Source organism: Ylistrum balloti, unplaced genomic scaffold, assembly GCF_031769215.1.
Source record: "Ylistrum balloti isolate Yb309-2 unplaced genomic scaffold, AGI_CSIRO_Ybal_v1 Utg371296, whole genome shotgun sequence".
Classification (NCBI taxonomy): domain Eukaryota; kingdom Metazoa; phylum Mollusca; class Bivalvia; order Pectinida; family Pectinidae; genus Ylistrum; species Ylistrum balloti.
The window spans coordinates 126000-150540 of record NW_026782695.1 but is presented as its reverse complement, the minus strand read 5'-3'; the positions used below and the strand labels follow the sequence as shown (position 1 = coordinate 150540).

The following is a 24541-nucleotide window of genomic DNA, read 5'->3' as shown; positions in this document are numbered from 1 at the left end:
TAACAAACTGTGTTTAGTAGACACCTTGCTTATTAATTAGTACTCTCAGTGTATCTATTTTCACATTTCTGATTTTATCAGGTGAAACATTTCAATCCTATTACATTCATATATTAACTACAATGCTAATGTATAAGTAACTAGACAGAAATGTATGGTATTTTTTATTAATTTATCTTGATTTTGATACATTTTTCTCATAAATTGCATATATAGTATCATCATGAAGGAATGTAGTGTACATGTACAATAACATATCCATGATACAACTTAAGTACATTTTGTGTATGTGACATTTTACTTTCGATATTGCTGTCGTTATAATGGTAATATGTTGTATTAAACGGACCGTTGGATCCTACACATAAATCATACAATGGCACATCCACAAGCATGTAAGGCTAATTTTAGAATTCAGCTATTCAATATTTCCATCTTTCCTATAGAAATTGACAACTGACTGTCAGTTAAAATTGTAACTTCTCAAGTAGCATAAAAATAGACAAATGCTACGAAATTGACACACCATATAACTTATGTCTCGGAAAGATTATGTTTCAACCTGTGGTTGAACATTTTTGTATAAGTGATTGTAAGGTTCTGCTAAATATACACGCTTTTCCAGAAAATGCATGATTAAATTCTTGTTTTAATCCTGCCAAACCGTTTCCTATCATTCGTTTCGGCCAATCCTCATACTGAATAATCATAAGCCAAAATACTCAGTTTGTAAAATAAATTATAAATTAAATGAGTGAAAGAAATTATTTTATTTATTTGGTATGATATTGATAAATAATAATTCATATCTAGATTAAGGATGTAACTTAACAGGGTTTTTTTCACGTGATGAAACACAACAACAGTTATACATGTGATTGATATCGTAGTTGGTATCAAAATGTGTTCATTAGTATCCAAGGTGTTTGATTAATTTAATTGTAACATATATCGAGATAGTAGATTATAGCGCATGTAATATATTATGAAAGAGCATGATTTAACTTATATAATAAGCATATTGTGTTCCTTTCTTTTAATTTTCTTTTTCTAAATATCACGATGAAATATCTAACATTGTAACATTGTCGTAATTGTATCGAATATGTAATATTTAATATCGATTGTTGAAATCGACATTTATTTTTACTGCTTACATGGGCGGTAGCGTAACAAAATATTTTACTTGTACAATATATTCAAATGTATATAATCGTAGATGTAATTATCATTTTCTATTTTAACGAAAAATCTAACCACAACAATCAGAAACTAACACTGCAACAGAACACCTGTCGATTTTACCTATAAGAGAACACCAAACTGTATTCCATTTTTAAAGAAAACACATTTTCACTTTATGGATTGGATTATTGAATATATGTTCCTACAATGTATCGCACAAGAAGATTATGTATGACGTTGTGATGACTATACCGTCCTTTTTATCACAAATGTGACTGACGCTAAGTATACTTAGGTAAACAATATACGAGATAAGGATTCAGTCTGATCTTACGTCCACTAAGGTGAAATTTAGTGTAAAGAGAAGACGATAATAAGATTATAGTGAAAACGTATACATAAGGTGCTATTCCATACAAGTCGGTTCGGCTAAGCTTTGTAACTGGTTGTGATGCAAAGGCATCTATTCAATAAACGTTACAATACTGAAGAATATGTTCGAGGATATCACTTCAGATTGATTGTGAAAACGTGTTAAGATTGGGAACGAGAGTAAATATAAATGTAAGCATTATTCGTCTTTAGTTCCGTTTCTTCTTTCAGAAGCATTGAAAGGGGTGAAAGAAGGACAGCGAAAGTCATAGCGTATCGATAATTGGTGATATTCATTGATTGTATTTGTATAATCCAAAGGGGGAAATAATGTTTTGATTACAGGATATGCTTCAAGGATAGAACAGATTCCAGAAATGAGGTTGGAATCCACACTTCAGAGACAAAATAAATGAAATAAATAAATCATACAACCTATATCCAAAGAACCTGATATTACTTAATAACATTTTTCCATGTGTGGAAATATGTATTTATGAAAACCTTAAGCCGATAGTCCGTTTCATGACATCCATGAAAAGTACAGTACATCCTTTTTTGGTCAAACGTTAAATAAAACCGTGAAAAGTTAAATAATTGAATAGCACAACCTTTGTGCGATCAAATCAGTGATTTGATGTCAGTTAATCTTTACTATTCTCAAAAATGTGTATATATTCCTATTGTATAACACAAGTATAACATGAATATATATGAGATTAATATTCCTATGCTTGATATGTTGATTTCATAACAACACTGTCGTATAACACGACATAACCGTATATAAGTGCGTTATCATAAATTAAAAATGAACAAACATTTCAAATGTTACAATTATCGGTTGTACAAGCTATTTTGTTGGAAAGATGTGTCTTTGTCATCATGCTAATTATGTCAATATCATCACCACAAAAAAAGATCAGAAGAAGAATTAATTTCTACAATCATGATTCGTGCATATTTTGTATTTCATTTGCACTTGAATAAATATATACGATATGAATTCAAGCTTTCGCCATATTTTTTGTAAAAGTTTAAACCGTAACTATAAAGAAATATGTTTCGTAAAACTGGGTTTCAAATAATATAATATCGATACCATCAAATAAAAACTTAGTTTTAAAATTCACTCGAAATAAGAAAGTCTATGGTTTGTTCAAAGGAACTCGATATTACTGGTCAAGTCTTTATTTGTGTGTCTCTTTTTTTCCTCGTCAGCAGATGTCAGACATACAAATATACATATACTGCTAAAATGAGATATGGATTGCATCAATGAAATTTACGCCATACTATCCTATACTGATTGCAAATTCACTGCAAATACTATATTGATGTGTCAAAAAAGTTGTCTTTCGATACGAAGACCTCCTCTGCACAAAATATCTATTTTCGTTGATAATGCGGTCTCAATGTATACATGTGAAATGTTTTGTTGATATTTTCACTGTTGACCACATTGCTTCAATGAAGATTCTCTTTGCTAAGGTAAACGAAGGTTTAGTTTACAATATTCCATTCAACTGTAGTTGAATAACATTAAAATTACCTTGTCTGATTTGAAAACAACGGAAACATTCACTCTCGCAGATGATGTTCACTTGGATTCAGTGAAATTCGAGTTTCATGCACACAATATCTATCACAACATATCACTTAGGATTCTTATATCCACAGGAACAGTCAAAAAGTAGTGACGTCACTCATCTAAAGTAGTATCCGTCACGTACTTTCGCTGTAAATATCACATTTGGTTATTGGACAGCATTTTTCTTTCATACACCATTACAACCGCTGTCAGGAATATCGTAGAGTTCTTGTGAAAATGAGTCCCAATACTGTTAACGCCAGTGACTGACTTGATATGTAAACGCAATCTGAAAATGATACAAGACAAAAAATTAGTATATCCATACAAAATAATTCATACAACATATTGACAATATGTAAAGGTACATCTGGCATGGCAAATAAAGGTATGGAGTCAGTCCACTGTTCGACAACGTGTGTTCCCCCCTCTCCTCAACCCCGTTATACGCAGTTTCCTGATACAGAAAGCCCCTACAAAGTTTCACATTTTCCCTGAAGACTGATCAAATGTACCACACCAAATGATTGTACAAAAGACACACAAGTGAATAGCACTTTTTCATAGTTTAGAGTGAAATACAGTAGAGCCAAACAATGAATGAAACTGCATCATACAGCCGTTTCGTACTTCTAGGACTCGTCAGAGATGCTAAGGGACTAAATTTTGAAGCCAAGGACAGTGTTCAAAAGTCTATACGGGGAGGTACAACAGGTCCATAATCAGATAAATTCCGTAATTTTTTATACATCAGATAAAATGCAACCGTGTCTTAGCTAATATTTGCTCTTGGATCACCCTCTGGACACAGAGAATTGAGGATGATGAGGAGATCTGCTGTGGAGGGCTGGTTAGGGGACCAGGGTATTGATGTCTACCGATTGGATACTAATGACTGCCAAACCTGATCGCGCAAGTGGGTGGATTTGGGAGGGGTCTATATTGAAAAATTAAAAAGTCTAATCCAATGTCTCGCTGTTTTTGTGTGAGGGTCAAATAGTTTTAATATCCCCTCGTATGATATATACCCCTCAGTTCACAACCATCCATCCGCCCACAATACAGGGACACACTCTTTATAATGTATACCGTATCTTACTGACACAGCATGAACCAGAACTTTGATAAATATTTCGAATGCAGTCATGTGTAAGAGTAGCTCCCAATAAAATAACCTTTATGAAAAAACATCGCCTGAAAGTAATATATGCAGTAATGATTGTGTATACACAATATTAATAAAGATTTGACTATTACATAAGTATGTAATACCTTAAATAATTAGTCAGGAAAATTTCATTTTACAGGACCATCGACTCTATCCTAGTTTGTAACAAAGCTGTAGCGTATTTTTATATTACCCCCTTTTTAATATGTCGTTATGGTGACAATAACAAGTAATGAAATGCTAGATTTTAATTGGAGTTATCCTGACTAGAGAGCAGCTAACCGTTACTGTTCATACTGAGGTATCGGTAGCAGTCCTTTTCGTCACTCCCGTCGTGACAGTGTAGTTCTCCGTCACAATGTAGGAACTTCGCAACACACTGAAGGTTGTTGAGACAGACAAAAGTCGTGTCGTTGCATACGTCCATGTTAAAGTTCAATGGCAAATCTGTAACGACATTGTACAAAACAATTAACAAACTTTGACATGCTTGATGGTACAAAGACACACAAGTGAATATCACATTTCAATACAAAATGAGAACTGCATGTAGACACAGTAGAATAAAAAATGAATTGATATACGTCATTCAGCTGTTTCGTCCTTCTAGGCCTAAATTTTGAAATCTTGCAGGTGACCGAGGAAAAAAAATAAAACGCAATTTCAAAATATAGATGGGGAGAAGAACTAACCCGTAAAGAGTCTGAAAAACCATTTTTCATATATTTGATAATCTCAAAAGGACGCCAAATAGATAACGCGCCGTTATTAGGATACAAGGCAAGACTACTAACAGTGCCTCGAGATATTGAGGTACTGGTTTCTTTCTAAATATTTATGAATGAAATAGAAATAGACAAATAAGACAGTTAAAAAAACACCCATTAAAACTAACCTGAAGATGAAGACTAACAGGTTGCCTTTAGGTATTTGGCAATAGCCGACGATTTTACGGGATGTATATAATTGTTATGGAAATCACATTAGACCGCGAGCCTTTAGCGATGGAGAATAAGATAGATGTCTAATTAATTCTTTGATGATGTCGTCTGATATTTCGTGCTGAGTTTCCGAAACGTGATTGGTAGTAGCTTGGGGCGCTTACGCCGACACTATTCTGGTCGCACTATTTATCGTTATCGCCTTTGGCAGACACTGTAATACTTGTTTAGCAAACCCTCGAAGCGATTATTACAACTGAAACAAGACTGTCTTAAGATTTGCCATCTTACTTTTCAGAAATGTCAGCAATTGTAAAAGTATGTATAAATCAGAAAACGTAAGGGTTTGGTAAAATATTTCAATTTCAAATTTGACTTAAAATATTAACGCAGAACACATTTCACGGATATAGATAAAATGGAGGTGAGCATCATTTTTCAGCGCTAACCTAAGTCATCCATACCGTTTGAAACGAGACCTTGGAGCGTACGAGCATAGGATCGGTGTGGGTCGATAGAAAGTTGATCTCTCAATTTTCGCAATGGAAATTGCACAATAAAGGAGTGAAATTATGACCACGGACATGTAAAATCGCCGAGATGGCAGTCATTTCTTTCCGTCATCAGGGCATCGCATAAACATATAAAACAATAACTGAATCTTGTATTACTTGTAACAACAACAGCACAGTTGATACTTCCACAGTAGTGGTAAAGCACAACGCTTCAAACACTCCGTGTATACATCTGTGCACATTTTTGTGCGGTTTGTTAAAATTATTGGTTAATATTACGAATTGAAAACGTCTAGTTATGACTAAATAACAATCAAAGACGTATTAAATTGATCGGTGACTATAAAAATAAATTTTTAATTCGACAGTTTTCTATGTAACACCAGACCCTGCATTGTTTGTACACTAAGGCTTGGTCACGTGTGTTACTTGGTAATCAAAACATTTTAACTTACGAGTGAATATAGTTATTTAGTATGTATATTTATCAATCTACAGGTATACAACCGATAAATATATAGCTTAATTAGGAAATACATATACCTAGCTGTACTATTATAGGTTTAGAAAATAGATAAATTCTATCCCACATCTATCTATATGTCATTTCTATAATTATGATTAATTAATTTAAAACCCTACGTCTGTACGATAGAGTCGCACAACATGCGATAATTTATTTCGTCGAGTTTTCCTATCATTGCTACATCGTGCATACATCGTGCGCACATTGTGCAGTCATCGTACGCACATCCCACTTCGTGTAACGTTGTGCGATCCCACAGCTGTATACTTCAGTCTTTTGTTTTATTCAATCCGAAACCTAAAGGTTTGTGCTATTGGCGAATTGTCGATTTTTTTGTTGTTTAAAGAACTGTCCGAATAAACGAAGACCATTTTCGGACCATTATTGTCAGGAAAATGAATTTTCAAACCGTCCGGTCCATCGCGTGCAAATATCGGTGATAAATGTAAAGTAAGCCAGGACAGTCAAATCATGTAAACAAAGTGATAAATTTTATTCGTTCTCATTGACTCTAAGGTGTATAGATAAATATTTTCTTACCCTTACTGATCGGATAATTTATTAAATCAGTTTTCTTATCAGTCTTTACTTCCAAATATTTGTTAATTATCTTTGTTTTTGTGACACAAGTGGTTATATTGACACTGATGTTTGATTGGCATTGGAGTTTGTTTTTACACTGCTGACGATTGTTTTAGTCCCCGGCGTTTTTTTGTTTTGCCGTAACCTGTATGCCATGCTATCAAATCAATTCGAATAGTGATGGTTACAGGATTAAGAAGATGAACATGAGTCTGTTTTTTTTTTTTTTTTTGAAAAACAGCAAAAGAATACCAACAAGTCAACGTAATCGCAATCCAAACTCAAAGTTTATAAAACTAACGCAAAAATACAAGAGATGTACACGGAGAAAGTGCAAGGAGAATAAGACCAGATGTTCCAGAAGAGTAAGCATCTTCTGCTTCATCGAAATTACCCGTCATGTAAACCTTGGTCAATCCAAGTGAGTAATGTCATATTCTTAATTGAGGACGAGGTTATACAACAACAACACTAACAGACAAACCAGTAAACATCGAACACATCCAGCTCGATATCGCACAAGGGAATAGAGTAAGTATGTGATATTGATTTAGAGTGCACCTCACACTCTGGGTTTGGATATTCGGTCGACCAGTTATTCAGTTAGCCCCTCCCCCCATCACTTTAGGCCCATAGCATCACCAACAGCCTGTATAGAATCGTAAGGAATTAAAAAGTTCTGCTCTTCTTCATTACCGTGCAACGAAAAGTAGCTAACGTCAGATATGTGATCATACAAAAACACTACATATTATACAAATATGTATCCTTCTGTTTAAGGTCTCGATTAAACAAAAGTATCATTGACTTTAAATGAAATGCACTGTAATATAAGCGCCGAAGATTGTACAAAATACAAAGTAAACAGCATCTTTTAATACAAAGTAAGAGTTCGATACTGCAGAGTTAAACATTGAATTAAACTTCATCATACAGCTGTTCTGTCCTTGTAAGAAAGAAAGGGCCTAAATTACGAAGACAATGAGGTGACTGAGTACAATTCAAAGTGATCGAAAGAAAAAAAATCCTAATCTAGAATGAGAGGTGCACGAGCCCTATAATTCTATAAATTTTGTAATTTTCATACATCTGATTAATGAATAACAACACTAATTACATCAGTTTATTCTGCCACTATATGAATAGATTAAAACTTGGCATGCAGGTTACGTCAGATCTTGGGACTAAAGAATTCACCAGCATGTCGACCACTTGCAATGTCTAAGGTTTTAAAAAGCACTATCTCGGTCATTGAATGGACTACCGAACAGTTCTGGTGTCGGCATCCTAAATATTTTTATGGGAGATAATTCAATGCTCCGGAATTATTAATATGTAATTTATCAAAAAATCTTCTTTAGACAAATACAGATAAACACGTGTTTCAAACTGAAGTAAATAGATTCTTAAACATGCAGTAAAGATGGCGACACGACTATATCATTCGACAGCGATTTTGTATGTAGTGTTTAAAACACTTTGAATGTTGTTTTGTTAAAAGGTCACGAGCATGATGATACTAAATCTGGTTTTGGAAAAAAAATGAAAATACAATGAATTCCGTTTTAACACACCTGGGCATTCCTGCTCATTGCAGCCTAGCACTTCCAGTGGTTCTCCGTCGCAGGGTTTTCCGAAGTTCATAGGCTCCGGGGAATTGCATAGCCTCGTTCTCGTTCGGGTTCCGTTACCACACATGACGGTACAAGGACTCCAAGCTGTCCATCCACTCCAGACGCCGTCTACTTTAATGTATGACATCAACGCATGTGTTATATAGATAAAGTATGAAACTATTTCAACGAAAAATTAAATTAAGTGCAACAGATTAAGATTATATATATATATACAATATTGTAGATGATACATGTAATACATGATGTATAGCCTTTGCTATATGGTGTAGGTGTACGCATCTGTAATGTAAAAGTTAAATTTTTGTGGGGCAAGAGACCTTCATGTATTTTGTGATACATGTACGAAAATTGTATGAAATGGAAGACTTGCAGCTGTACATATTGAACGTTTCATACATACTGTACTGTTTTGTTCTGGCATCTGATCAGTGTAGATCTGGATTTGTTCCTTTTATTGTTCCTTGACACGGAAACGTCAAAAAATCATCCAGTATGTTGTAAATCACAAACGTGTGTTAAAACTATGTTCCAGGACCCTCTGCATATGTGTTTTCATTAACTTATCAGACAGTTGCATTAGAAAAGAAGATATATGTGTGACCTTTTCGAATCAAACTTATTTCATAAAGCATTTGGGTTCGGCCACATATTCTGGTGGGTCAATCAAGATAGACAAAAAAAAATATTATTGTGTGTCCAACAGAAATCAAAGCTAAATCAAATACATGAAGATGTGCATATAAGATGCAAAATTAGAGAAAATTAAGACACTGTGATCAAGAAGTGTAGATATGTCAACTTCATGGAAGAAAACTGTCATTTCAATCAATGACAATCCAATTAATGTCACGTTTTCAAAATGAGGACAAGGTTAAAAGACACTAACGGGTCACAAAGACATTTAATTTCGCACTTCAATCAGTACGTTAACCGCCATAGGAATTCACTACAGTTGTTCAGAGAACTATCTTAGAGTGAAGAAGAACACAAAAGACTCCAGTAGTTTAATCAATGGTAAAAGAAAATACTTTTATTAAACTTACTTGGGCACGGTTTCTTAGTCCAGCACTCATCATAGGAAATGTACGTAAAGTTGAAGACAGTTCCGTCCTCTTTCAACCAGACCTTACTCCTTTCAATAGTCCCGTATCCACATGTAACGGAGCAATCTGACCACTCACCCCACTCTCCCCATCCACCGAAGACAACAGCGTCTGAAACTGATAAATAATTTATATGTAAAAGAGTAAACTATCAAGACATTCCGGACAAGTTTTTCAATCTCTGCTTGTTCAGCGTCAAGGTTGTAATAACACTGTTGATAAATACATGGATTGGAAGAACAGCACTGGAAATTATGAAAATTATTACCTGTTACAGAAAGCACCGTACAAGTACTTAACAAATCACGTTCAGATATAGACTCTATCTATGAAAATACTTTCAGCACTTCATTGTCCAAACACTAAATCTGACAGAGAGCCCGGTCACATTCCTTTAGTAAGCAAGCTCAAAATAACTTTCTCTCGGAATTGTGGGGATTAAATTTCATCACAAAGTTCGTAATGCTTCAACGGTTTCTATTTTATCGTTTCTGAAGATGCACGCAACCAAGCTAAATGTTTTTATGGTTTGTGAAAACGCGCTACTATTTTAACGGTCAGGTAAGTCATTGCCACAGGATGGTGACACTAATTAGGAAGCCAACCTTTAGTTGGATAATTAAACTGGTAATTAATCTCGCCAGAGACCAAGTGCTGCGTGTACGATGGACCGATGCGCCGTCATTAGCCATGTGTTACTCACAGGTGACTTTCTGCTCTGTTTATGTCTTGACCAATTTTGTCAGAAGCCGTGACGTTGTTTTGACAACGAATGATTTTCTCTTGTTTTATAATTGGAGGGACTGAAAATTAATTCGACTCAAACGGAATTTCGACTCAACCGATTTCGAGACAACGAGTTTCAACTGTACATATGAAGGTTTACACAGTATTTAGAAATACAGGTGTGTCAAAAGTGCAATTCTAACTCAATTTCAAGGAAAAAAGGGGAAATATGACAAATACGAACATTGCCCAAACAGCAAATAGACGTACACCATTGAAATGACACCTACTTTTCTGAAAGGACTCATGCAGCCAAATAAGGCAATGAGAGACTGGACTCACTTAGTGGCTGCATTCATTTGACGTTGTAAAATGTATAGTTTTAACACGTTTTGATATATGTGGGGCGGATTCAGACATGTGTGAAATGTCGGGTTTTTCCTCTCAATGTGTGGTTAGTTTCACCTGTAAACTTCAACCTACTTAATTATACAATTGGTAGCCTTTGGTAGGATATGCTTCCATGAATCTTGAAAGTTGCTATTGGTGTTGAATTTCAAATATCTTTGCTATTAAAGTAAAGTAGTTACTTATTGTGATTGATTTAGTTGTGGGGGTCCTAAAAGGTTAATTTCTCAAAACGTAAATGTGATATTATAAGAACTGTCGAACAACTGACATTTTGAAAAATTGGAAAATAAATGCTACTTTTTTTAGTAACTGACCTAATGGTTGTGTGTTCTTGTTGTCGACGTTTTAAGTAACAATGAAGTATGTTTGATATGCAGATAAGTTGTGCATTTCATTGAAATATCATAAAATTACACATTTTATTTTAATCTCAGAAAATACATCTCTATATAGATGTATGATTAAGTGAAATTTAGAGTTCATATTATTCCACCTAATATTGAACTTTTTAACTTGGTTTGTGAGAATGTCGTTATCTATATTGTGTATCACAAAACTGACCTGTTATCTAGTGATTTCGCCCATGAAATATTTTTGTATATGCAATAGTCCCTTGAATTTTTTTCAGTGGCAGCGCCTGTCAGAAATTGAAAGTAATGTTTTATTATGGACAATAACGTAACGCGATCAAATTGAATTTGTGCAACAGATATCTGGCTCCGTTTGATTTTGTCCATCACATTTTTACTGATAACCTACCAAAATGTACAGTTTATGAGTTCTGTAATAAAAAAAGATATTTTGAATTGGTTTTCATTTCATTTGGGATTTTATGAAACTCGTCTCGAAGTTTTCGGTTTTGCTCGTCAATGTTCCTCTTCAGAGAGTGTACAGAAAAGCAATAAATCCGTGTCAGTTTAATCATTTTTAAGTAATTCTGTAACCTATTCCAACAGACTGTTGGCATACCTATGGGAACAAACTGTAGCTCTCTCATGACATAATTTTGTTTTCCTAAGATAAATTTATCAAAGTACAAAAACCAGTCAAACAGACCTTACTGAGGTCTTCAATTTCTCCTTCAGGTGTATTGATGATTTCTTGTCTTTACATGATGAGAAATTTATTGAGCGTGTCCATTGTATAAATCAACCAGAATTTGAAATTAACAACAGGACATCGGCTGCTTACCTCAATCTTTTCTTCGACAGAGCTTTTCCCACCAAGCTATATTAAAAGCGTGATGATTACCAATTCTCCTATTGTGAATTTGTCAGTTCTATATTCCAGCATGTCTTACATGTGTTATTATGTTGCAGTAGATTCGATATTCACGGGTTTGCTCCGAATATCGCAAGTGTAGTGAAATATGTTGACGACTGATAGATAACTCACTATACAAGGTACAAAGTACTAGAGATGCAGATTTGGTTATTGGAGTGGCTCAGTGGTTACGCACTCGCCTTTCACCTAGCCGTCCGGGGTTCGATTCCCTAAATGGATATGAAAAGGTATGGGGTCACCTTCCCGACCACGTGGGTTTTCCCCGGGTACTCCGGTTTCCTCCCACACTAAGACCACTCGCGCGCTTCCATCCGAGCCAACAAGAGTGATTGATATAAGCTGAGAGTCTGTTTCGCACTTGTTGTAAAATAAATAAAGTTTGTGTGCAGATTGACAAGGATTATGAAGATTTCCAGTCGTCTTAATGATGTCATTTGGAAATATTCTATTTCCTTCTCCGATGTGAAGTCAAAAGGTCTTTATGATTGTTAGTGTTATTGATGGTTCCGTGGTACACACAAATTCAACGGAAATATGGAAGTCAATCGTGTAGATGCCGCCTTTCCATTACACGAATATATAAGCAAAATGTACAAGTATATTGTCATATTTTCAGTGTTCACTGAACTTCTGCGGAATGTAAATGTACCACATCCAAAAATATCACAATCAAATACCGCTGTCATTATCTGTTATTTCCAACAAACAAGCTTTCTTACAGATATAATCAAGATGATATTCTCGCCATGTTTTATTTTTAGAGAAAAAGGAATATCAGTTTACTGATGTAGCTAACAAGAAACATGTTTTACTTCAAGCTAAGTTGTACGACCATATGTTTTACTGTTAGTTCATTACATGCACATTTTTGTGTGTGCTAAAATGGGTCAGAATAATTGTTGGAGCATTGGTTCAGTAATTGTCTTCACGTTTGTTGTCTGTAGCGGTTGTTAGTTTGCTCCATACATTTTTGTTTCTCGTACATTTGGAGTAAAGGGAGAAATAGCAATCAAACTTATATTCCAATGCACAATACGCCATCATGCTATATTCCATTAAATTTCATTTGATTATTGGGTAAGCAGATGATAAATATATACAAGAGATCCAAGAGGGATCTTGGCGCCCACCATTGTTTGATCTTTATTTGTTCTTTGAACATTGGATCTTTTCCCTATTTTTCTTTTTCGTTCTGTTTTTGCTGTTAATGGTAAGAAATTTGAATATTAATCCTTTACAGAAATAGCAATAACTAGAACAGTCGTCAGGATGGCCGACTAATACCCCCTCCGCTCTCCAATCAACAATAGTTTGCAACAAGCTTCCTCCAAGAGGTCTTCATTTAGTCAACATGGCAACCAAATGGAACCATTTTCCCCGAAAAATCCCTCACACTTGTTTATACCAATTTTAAACTCAATAAGATAATATCTCAATTTTGACTTAAGTGTTTTCATAGTTTGGAACAGCTAATATGTCGGATCATAAAATTAGCTGTGGCATTTGCTCTAGTTTGAATGAAAAGTGAAAATGCACAACTTGATATCATATGGATGAAGTATGCAAAGCTTGAGAAATATTGCTTAAGCACTTTTTAGATACACTTGACACAATATTCCGGACAGATAGACAGACAGACGATCGGACGGTCGGAATATCAGACAGTCAGAAAGGGTGGGTCTAATATACCCTATAAGATGGTCAGCCGGAAGCCGTTTTGTTTTTACTTAACAAACCCCAAAATTTCACGGGCACTTGGGACCAAGGAGAATCAACGTGTGATATTAGAGAGACCTCAGTGCAGTATTTCTTAAGAAATAGTGACAACAAACTTTACTAGGCAAAATTCAAGATGGCCAACTATCGGCCATTTTATTTTTCTGATCAATCTCAAAATCTAACAGGCACAACTAGGGATCAAGGGAAACTTACAAATGGAATTTGAGAAAATCTATGCAGAAGTTCTCAAGAAATACCGATAACAAACTTTATTAGACGAAATTTAAGATGGCCGCTTGTTGGCCATTTTGTTTTTCCTATCAGACCCAAAATCAAAAAGGCACAACTAGGGACCAAGAGAAGCCTACATATGAAATTTGAGAGATATTTTTTTTATCAATTTCATGGTCTTAACCCCGATTGTATTTTCTGAATTCTGACGGGAGCCTAAAGATGGCTGCCATCTTTCCGGTTGAGGCAGATGATAGACATCGATCTTAGAGAAATTTTAAAACATGATAAAATGTGTCATCGAAATGTAAAATTGGGAGTACGATAATGGTATCATTCCACTTCACTTTTCACCGGTGAAATTAAGTTAATGTCGGTAATGTCAGAATGTCAGTAAAGACGATAACCGTTACAACAGGCGATATTCCCGATCCAGGGATCAAGTTCAGTTGATAATATAACAACTAAATAAAATCATTGAACATAGTACTGTCTCCTACCTTTACTTGATCATTTTATAGAAAATTATACATGCATCACTATCTCAATTTAAAAGAAAATGTACCGAATGAGTCTCCCCTCACAATCCCTTGCCGATGCATCTCCACGATGTCTCTTGCCTTTATCGATCTACCTAAGTGAATACATACCTTTACCATTTAAAGATAGGCCTGACGAATTTTGGGTAAGTACACATGGAATAAATATAAACAACAATTTAGATAGATAATCCAAGCAGATAAACATTTAAAGTCTTTTCAATTCCTCAACTGCATCTTGACTCAAATCTATCGACATCTTGTCTGGAAGGGGGCACAGTGCTTTGATTGGCTAAGAACTTGTGAGGGACCGTTTCGAACAAAATTGTGCAGTTCGTAGTTTTTGTTGAATTTAGTTGATATTGCGATAATGATTAACTTTAGCATTTTCATAAAAGCAAACGTAATTCTCTACGACTGCGGAGAGCAAGTAGAATGTATCGATTAATGTAACTCATGGGAGTAAAATGTGGTTTGTTCAACGGAAAAGAACCTACAAAACCCCGCTATATAGCGTTATCCTCATCGACGTTAAATCTTACGTCATGACGTCATCGAAAGTATATCAGCCGATCTCTATTGCTACTGTTACGAGATTGTTTTTTCATATTTAGCATACACAAGGAAAGAGTATCATAAGAACCACCAATTGTTGTTGGGCTTTCCTTCATGTAAACAGATGTCGGTGTTGCTGGTATTCTGATTAATATCACCGACTTTATTGTTAATATCTCATTCTATTATTTACGATTTCTGATGATTCACTCATGAAATTGTATTACTTATAAAGACTTACCTGCATATAGTGTGACGAGGATAAGCAGTGGACAGCTAACACTCATCACTCGTCATGTATCTGAAAGAGTAAAATGTCCTTAAAGTTTTCGTACAATTCTAAACTGCATTCAAACTGAGTAGGATTGTTTCTAAAATAAACTAGAACATCGGGGAAGGTTAATGAAATGTTCAACTTTCCGGAGTCATGAGATCACACATGTAAATCTCCCATATTAAGAATGAATATACTTTTCCGAAAATGTGCGCTGGGGATTTGAAAGGTCATCTCATAAAGGCAATACATGAGGTATAAGAGATATTCATGTTTTAGATTTGGTAAACCATTTCTTTTTACTCAGATAACAAGTTCCCAACAAACCAGGCTACTAGGTGATACTAAGATACCAGTAATATCGGAAAGACCATTTTGTTTAGTAGAAAACCAATTAAACTAGTTTTTTTCAATACATTTTGATTTTCTTTAAGAACTATTCTGGAATATTTGTTTCTTTAATCTAAAGTGTAAAATCCAATTCCTTTGCGAAAATTAGATTCACGAAAGATATTATGCTAAGGTAGCAGACTGACGTTTTTTTTATATGATCTACCATGAGTTTTTGTTAGACGAGTTGAGAGCAAAATGGAACTCTTCGAAAAGCCCACTCTGTCTGATATTGTGAAGAGTCTTAAGCACATATTTAGATAACATATTAATTTTACAGGAACCATATTATCATTAGGATTGCCACGACATTGTTATGTCAAAAACAAAGAAAGTAAATCCTCGCATTTTCTCTGCATGGTAAAATCATTTCATAAATCGAACATCTGTTAAAAGAATGTACAGTGAACTCTGTCTAAACTGGACTCTTTGTAATCCAGATATTTGCCTAATCCGGTCTAATAATGTAGTCCAAATTCCAACAATATTATAACAATGGGCTCTCTATAATCGGAAACTCTCTATAAAACGGCCAGATTATTCGGTCCCAAAGGTGCCCGGTTTAGACAGATTCCACTGTACATTTACAAGGCACTGATGACATTTCAATGGATCTGTAACAGCGTTGTAGTGTAATAGAAGATATACATATGTATACACATTTGTTTTTCTCATGACTTCTTTGTCTTATTGCACTTAACACTGATGGTTAGATACATACAACAAACATTGGAGCAATATACACAATGTAACATGATACTGTCGTTTTAATGAAAATAGAGCATTATTGTCGGTATCTAGACAACTCCTATTCATCTTAATTAAGTGTTAAGGGTATGTATATTAAATAGACATTTCCTAAATGTTGCGTGGCTGTGTCCATGCTCAAGTTCTGTATTCTTTTGTAGACTATCGTAAATACAAGGTTGTGATGCAGACAGCATTTTCCACAAGTCCTATTTCTTCAATGACAACATACAAAGCCAGGTAAATAACCTCTGTCTATAACAATATTTAATTGCATGTCTCTGGAGTGACGGACATAGTAGCATAAAGTCTAGAATACTTGTTTATCGATGACAACATGCATTGTTCAGCTGTGTCCATTCTTTTCGTTGTGGCAAATGACATAGAATGATTGTTTTACAATATATGATCGGTAGAGCATTAAGGCAACTTAAAATATAATGTTAATAAAATTCTGTCTTATTGATACGTATCTACTTCTTGTCTGAGTATTTTGTGTTAGTGATGTTATCTGTTATCTTTGTTTGTTTGTTTATTAATTTGTTTTATTTTAATTTCTCAAAGTCTTTTATCATGACTTTTTTTATGTAAAATGGTTTGTTCACACAGCAAAAACAAAACTCTGTTGGCTAGGCCAATAGACATGAGAACCATGAAGACGATAAGGATATTCCTTATTCAGGAGACAATACAATTCCCATTTTTTTGCCTTTAGATTAAATGCAGTTTGAAAGTATTCCATTGAATAATTCAAAGAAGCTGTCAGTGTTTTGGTGTTTATCATGCCTGTCTTCTCTCTGTGTAGCTTTATCGTCACTGGCTCGCCAAATAAATCAAACAAAATCGATATCAATTTACAAGGAAGGTGTTTCTTACAATTATGCATACCCAACACATGATCAAAATCCTTCCCTGAATGCGGCATTTGAAAACGACTGTTAGTACTCAACATATGACGAGGTTACTCCCTGAATGCAGGATTTGGAAACGACTACAAATATTCAACACGTGATCAAAGTTATTCCCTGAATGCAGGATTTGAAAACGACTACAAATATCCAATACATTATAAAAGTTATTCCCTGAATGCAGGATTTGGAAGCGACTACAAGTATGCAACACACGCGTGCTAGTGGGTATTGATCCACACACAAATTTATTTCCATGCCTTAGCCCTATTTAATCTTCGAGTAGGAACTCCCTTGTAAAAATGTATTTATATATAAACCAATTGTAGTCTACCATGCGAACACAGGAAGAATGTAATTCTGCAGAAAAGAAAATCTCTTTTCACTGATTGCAGGCGGTAAGCGTGATTGGAGCACAATTGAAGACTATGCCCTGTAAGCAAGCTAAGACAAAATTGGATTCGGGAGAGCACACTTTAGAATTTCTATCGGGACTATTTTCAAGACCTGCTATAAAGCTGCCCTTCTGTTCGCAGCATGAAATTGGAAGGAAAACAAGTATTCCGTTTTTGGATTCCAAAGGTCGTATTCGGTTTTGTTGATTAGCGTTGCTGCGGACTGGACATGTTGTTAGTATATCGATATGTAATTCCGTCCCTCACCTTACCTACACTTCCCTGTCATGTAGACGTATAAAGCATTGCTATACTGGGATATGTCTCTTCAATATTGAAATGAAAACACATCGAGCCAACGAAAAGCACGTATCATGTATAATTCAATACTATTCACAATTATGATCTTATAGAACTGCCATTTCACCGTTTATGCCTCTAAGTCAAAGCTATTTCAAGAATTTGTATCATAAATGCTGATATTTTTGAGGAAGGAAAATATCACTTTCAATTTTAAACAAAAAACGAGAGAAAATATATGTCTCAACGCTTCATTTCAAACATTTGGCCCGCATTTCAAAACAGAATACAAGAATATTTTGAACAACTGAAAAATCAACTTTAGAGTATTTTGCATATGTACATTTACTTCTAGTTCAAACGTTCAAATGTTTGTAAACATTAATTCTTGGATTATGTTATAAAATGTTTACTCTGGATAATGTGTTCATGATAATCCAGCGATAAACATAAACACGTGACTTAGATCAATTACACTAGTACTAATAAGTATTAATTGGCACACGTCCATTCATTTCTAATAAACCACCACAGTGCACGGCTGCAGTAGATTTACGAAGATAATAACACATGTTCATGCAAACGTTATAGACATATCTAGGCTGACAAGATGTTTAGAAGTGTTTGGTATCGAGTGCAAGGTTAACATCGTAGATATTTCATCACGTGCAGTCATTAAAATAATGTTTGAATATTTAATGTACATAGTACGTGTATATTTTGTTAAGAATGTTACAAGTTGTAAGAAAACCCACTGATAAGTTGGCTCTATTACTGTGAGAAATGCTGTACTTACAGGAAGTTTTGTATTGCATAACCCACAACTAACCTTTGGAGAGATATTCCAGAAGTATAAAGCGTACCGATCACTGGTTTCGTTTACCTCCACATGTGTGTGAATCTCAATCGTATACAGCGTCAGGCACATTGTAAACATATAACGTTATCAGGTTCCACCAACTCACATTTGACCACATAGCTGATACATATTTCCTCGACTAATCCTTGAAGCAATACTATTTGCAACGATTTATCACGAATTGTAAAATATATAGATTACACACGTTTGCACACATTGAATCACCAGTCTAGTTGTACTTTAAAAATAGCACTGGAGATAAGAGGCTGGATCCTTGTCAATTTTCTGTACAATCTAACGCTTTACACGAAGCCATTCTAACACGTCAACAAAGCTTCATTCCGATCGTGTTCCACGCTTCGGTGATGCAATTGTCTAAGTACACAGGGAAACAGGTTACAAAGAAACCCTGGCATGGCACAGCCTAGATGTAACAGAATGGTATATGTAACGGTACTTCAATTAGTAGCCCCGCCTGAATCTCTTTCGTTTCCGATGTCGTGTATTCTCACAGAGGAACAAATGATGTGGCTGTAAACATGTCAGGCACCGGTTCTCTCTAAGGGCTGACTGCTGAAGCTAATGCTGAGTCGAATATAAGCGATGTATCCTACAATATCACTTTGATATTTCTCCTATCTGCTCTGACGTTACATGTTCATCTTTGTATTGAAGTTAAAACTTGGTTGATAATATCTGATAACTGAAATCGGTTTGTTATTTAACATGACAACTAGCTTAAGTGAGACAAATATTGTAACATTGTATCTGATAGGTACAGCATCACGGAATAGACTTAGTATCCGTATGGTATCGTGATTAACACAGGCATAAATTTACTCTCATGATTGACTTCAAGTTACTGTACCGATTCAATCAACTATGTAACAGCTAGCTAACCGCCGTAAACTGTCCCGGTACCAGTGTTAAGATTGGAATGTATATAACGCTGAATATACGTACGACCAACCCTCTGCCGTAACGTTTGATGTACGTCAGCATCACTGATTCCTGGTAAGCATCAAAGTGTGCTGTGAAGTACACTGCCTAACTATTGTTTCATAACCATGATTTCTTCATTATCTTTATTGTTAGTGGCCATCTGCTCTGCTTAAACCCACGAAAAAAGTTAACAAAGCACTATAAATGAACCCAGTTTTTTCCAAGAGAAATCGTCTGTATATGACCTCTGCTCCACACACCTCACCACACACACACACACACACACACCACACTCCCTCCACACACACATCACACACACACACACACACCCTCTCTCACACACACACAACACATACACACACACACACACACACACACACACACACACACACACACACACACACACACACACACACACACACACTCTCTCTCTCTCTCTCTCTCTCTATCTCTCTCTCTCTCTCTCTCTCTCTCTCTCTCTCTCTCACACACACACACACACACACACACACACACATTCGCACACACACACACGCAAACTAACCACACACACAAACACATCACACACACACACACACACACACACACACACACACACACACACACACACATCCTCTCTCTCACACCCTCACACAATTTCACACACCCTCAAACACACAAACAAACCACCACACACAAACACATTCGCACACACCCTCACACACGCACCTAACCACCACACACAAACACATTCGCACACACCCTCACAAACCAACCACACACACAAACACACACCCTCACACACGCACACACCACACACAAACACATCGCACACACACACAAACTAACCACCACACACAAATACATTCGCACACACCCTCATACACGCACCACACCCTCACACGCAAACTAACACACAAACAAACCACCACACACAAACACATACGCACACACCCTCACACATGCAAACTAACCACCACACACAAATACATTCGCACACACCCTCACACACGCAAACTAACCACCACACACAAACACATTCGCACACACCCTCACACACGCAAACAAACCACCACACACAAACACATTCGCACACACCCTCACACACGCAAACAAACCACCACACACAAACACATTCGCACACACCCTCACACACGCAAACAAACCACCACACACAAATACATTCGCACACAAACTTACAAACGTTAAATGATATATTTGTTTCGTGTAGAACTACAATAAGTTCAAGCCACATATGTTATAAAGCTATTTCTTATTGTTTTGGTTTTTACTTTCTATTGCTTTACAATTACGTACCACTATATCACTAAGACTGACCTGAATTCACTTGGCATGTGTCTTCACTAAAGGAGAAGCAGTTATGACCGTGTTGAGAAGGCAACGTTATCATGCTGTTTAAATATGGTCTTTGTCAGTAGGCATTGTTCAAACATATTAAACTAAGTGGTAAGGTGTTGTTTACACATTAAACAGATACTGAAGTCATCTACACATGTTCTCGAGAAAAATGTCTTGGAAAATACACATCTTGAAAACTAGTATTGATGTAAAATAAGGATTGGGGTAAGAGATGAGATTATCCACACGCACACGCACACGCGCGCGCACGCACACACACACACACACACACACACACACGCACGCACACACACACACACACACACACACACACACACACACACACACACACACACACACACACACACACACGCACGCACGCACGCACGCACACACACACATATGTTTGTTTATATGTCAATGTATTGTACAAAAGTCACACAAGTGTATAGCACATTTCAACACAGTTTTAGAATCAAATACAATATCGCGGAGTAAGGAATTAAAGCGTATTATATAGTGTTGAGGATTTGGCAGCGGTGATAGGTAAAAATATTTACAAAAAATTAGAAGAAAAAACTGTTCCCACCAGCAGTTACATATATAATGCAGTTGCATTTTTCTATACCAAACATTCTCTGCCTATCAGAAATGCAAGGTGATTTTGCTAGTTTATTAAAAGGAAAACGATTTGTCCGCAAGAACACTTTCAAATCAATAATAACATTGAGGTCACTGGAACTCTAGATGCTGGTGCTAAATAGTATAGAACTGTTTGCTTCAAGGCCCTTTACACAAACGCTTGCGTGCTCTGGTTTTATGATCTCACACTTTCTAGATTTCGAGATAAAATCAAGTTGCATAACCATGAAATATCTGCATAAACTATTGCGTGATAGTTCCTTTCTTTAAACTATGGCTGATGCTCTAGAGACTGGTAATTCTAGAACCGTTTCCAGAGACGACTGTCTTATTTGGAAATTGTACAGCATTGTTAAGTTATCGCTATGTTGCTGTACTGATTAGCAGGATATTATTCTGGTAAAGACTAACCAACCCATACCAATAACTTTGCTTTTAAATCCTAGCGTTTAGAGAAATGATGTGATTTCAACACGCCATAATGACAATTGAGGAAGTAGTCGAACTCCTGAAATATATTCTTGTGAGTGCTAATAAGTATATGTACGCCTGGGCAATGTTTCCTGTTTTACGTCTTACTTCTGGTTTGACGTATTCAAATAATGAAATATAGATCTTATGTGGTTACATTAAATAGAATATGATATATTCCAGAAGTGTCGTAAATAATGACTTCAGTATTATGTACTTGTAGACTAATTATGCAAACTTTTACGTGGTTATCGTCCCTGAATTTGACGCATCTTCGCACTTGGTTTATAGTTTCCGAGATATAATAAATTTTAAATCGATAAATATTCCGTGCATATTAATAGTGCTGTATATCGCCATTCTATTAATGTATTTCACCCTTTGAATCTGAAACATATAAACGCTTAAAAGCAGGGAAAATATTACTTTTAATAATGTATATTGAACACGTGTTTTTTCCACTGTGTGGGTGATTTCTAGTTTACTACTGAGTGTACGGAGATTCAATAATAAACATATCAGCTTTAACAGATCTGGTGCTCTCAAATCTTATTTTAGTGTCAGTTCTGCCGTCGGCAATAGTTTCACCTTGAAGTGTACGGTATATTCGATGTATAACTTAACCTACAAGCATCACGCCACAGACAAAGAAGAAATAATTTTATGTGGAGTTTAAAGCAGTAGAGTTTGTCTATAGGAAAAGGACCACAGACAACTCGCCCAATAAACGGTCATACGATATGATATTCAATGTCTGGGATTAATTTATGTATGTGTTCAAAAAATTATCTGAAAATTACGACTCCATTCTGTCTCACGTGTCCTCAAACTCTCGAAACCTTTAAGAATGCAAGGGATCACTCCGCCAACAAATTACTCACAAAGAAAAAAAAATCCTGTTTGTAAATAGCTACACATTTCCTTCTTTATACTGGCTTGTTTCGTTATCAGAGATCAGCTTAAGAGGGATCGTCACATCCCTAACCTACAAGACCAGAATTACTTCCACGGCAAATTCTTCCAGCTCTGATTTATTCTGTAGCGTAGGAACACAATGTTCCTATTATCGTTAGATTTCCAGTCCATGTTTGAATCAATCCGACGTTTATTTGCGAACGTGGCAAGGTTTCATCAGCAAGAACGCGGTTGCTCCGTTCAGAATATAATACATACCATAATCTGTTGTATAGCAAATCCCAGTGCTTTTATTTAAATCTATGAAACACATTCGATAAAAATAAACCCGAAAATAAATCTTTAACAAGTTAACGCATAGGAAGTTTAATTCAAAACTACATTAACATTCATTCGGGAAGGACACGAACAAACCAGAGAGGTAATCCCCGCGTTAAATTTGCTGTAAATTTCAATTTCAAATGCAATGCTTGTCTCAATTATAGACGAGGGCAATTTCTGTAAAACCCGTCATTGAATTAAGCTTTCATTAGAAAAGATCTGAAAGACTTAAGATAGCTTAGTCTTGAGTAACAGAAGATGTTCGACGCAATCGAAAAATTTCGTGGATTGCAATTACTAAGACTGATGGTTAACCCTAAAAACAATTAGTATTGTCAGATCAGCAGTACCACGTGTCGTTCGCACAAATCTCTATACTTCTTACTCAACGATTTCACTACTTAATTTGAACAATATATCTGGTTTTCCAAAATCTTGTGAATGACCCAAACACAGAAACACAGAAATGTAATAACGACATAACAATAGAATTTAATCAAATTTGATGAAATTGAAACTAGGGGAAATAATAAAGAAATGAAAGTTTGTGACAGAGACTTTTTTAAATGATAAAGATGATAAAGAACAAAAAAAGGGGGGGGGGGATTTACTGTTCAAATCCTACTGAATTTTAAACACTGATAGTAAAGAATGTACAGGAAAAATGAGCCGTTCCGGAAGGGTACGCACTTTCCTTACCGACACGGCAATATAATTTTAAGCAAATGCAATTTCGGCATGCAAAATGAGATCCAAGTTTTTCAAACTGAACGAAACACTGGATTTATTAATACGTATTGAATACACCAGACATCATATATCACACAATAGTAATAGACTATTACCATTGAAGACCAGGAGAGTAAATATCAACCTTCATTAAACTCTTACACAAAAATTACTCCTTCAACACTGAGCTGTTGAAGTTGTCGTCACTTACTCACCTTTTCCGTG

The 24541-nt window shown here is 35.6% G+C and overlaps 1 protein-coding gene across 3 annotated transcripts; it reads right to left on the bottom strand.

Moving 5' to 3' along the window:
* Positions 1 to 149: 149 nt before the first annotated feature.
* On the bottom strand, positions 150 to 19777 carry LOC132561890 (thrombospondin-1-like). Of its 3 annotated transcripts, none has more exons than XM_060226599.1 (6): positions 18929 to 19777; positions 15327 to 15386; positions 9561 to 9737; positions 8455 to 8622; positions 4599 to 4763; positions 150 to 3437 (listed from the first exon to the last, which is right to left on the bottom strand). In XM_060226599.1, the coding sequence occupies exons 2-6, from the start codon at positions 15370 to 15372 to the stop codon at positions 3358 to 3360; spliced, it is 636 nt and encodes a 211-aa protein (XP_060082582.1). In that variant the 5' UTR covers positions 15373 to 15386; positions 18929 to 19777; the 3' UTR covers positions 150 to 3357. The 3 variants fall into 3 exon arrangements, with proteins under 3 accessions (XP_060082582.1, XP_060082583.1, XP_060082580.1); XM_060226600.1 differs by having other exon boundaries at positions 4614 to 4763; positions 8455 to 8625; positions 18929 to 19774; XM_060226597.1 differs by having other exon boundaries at positions 8455 to 8625; positions 18929 to 19773.
* Between the last annotated feature and the right edge of the window lie 4764 nt (positions 19778 to 24541).

Excerpts from the sequence above, each read along its gene's own strand:
- LOC132561890 (XM_060226597.1), bottom strand. The coding sequence starts at position 15,372 with ATGAGTGTTAGCTGTCCACTGCTTATCCTCGTCACACTATATGCAG. Across the intron at positions 9,738-15,326 it reads CCTCGTCACACTATATGCAG|TTTCAGACGCTGTTGTCTTC; the intron begins GTAAGTCTTTAT and ends ATTATTTATCAG. Across the intron at positions 3,438-4,598 it reads CCTCAGTATGAACAGTAACG|ATTGCGTTTACATATCAAGT; the intron begins GTTAGCTGCTCT and ends TATCATTTTCAG.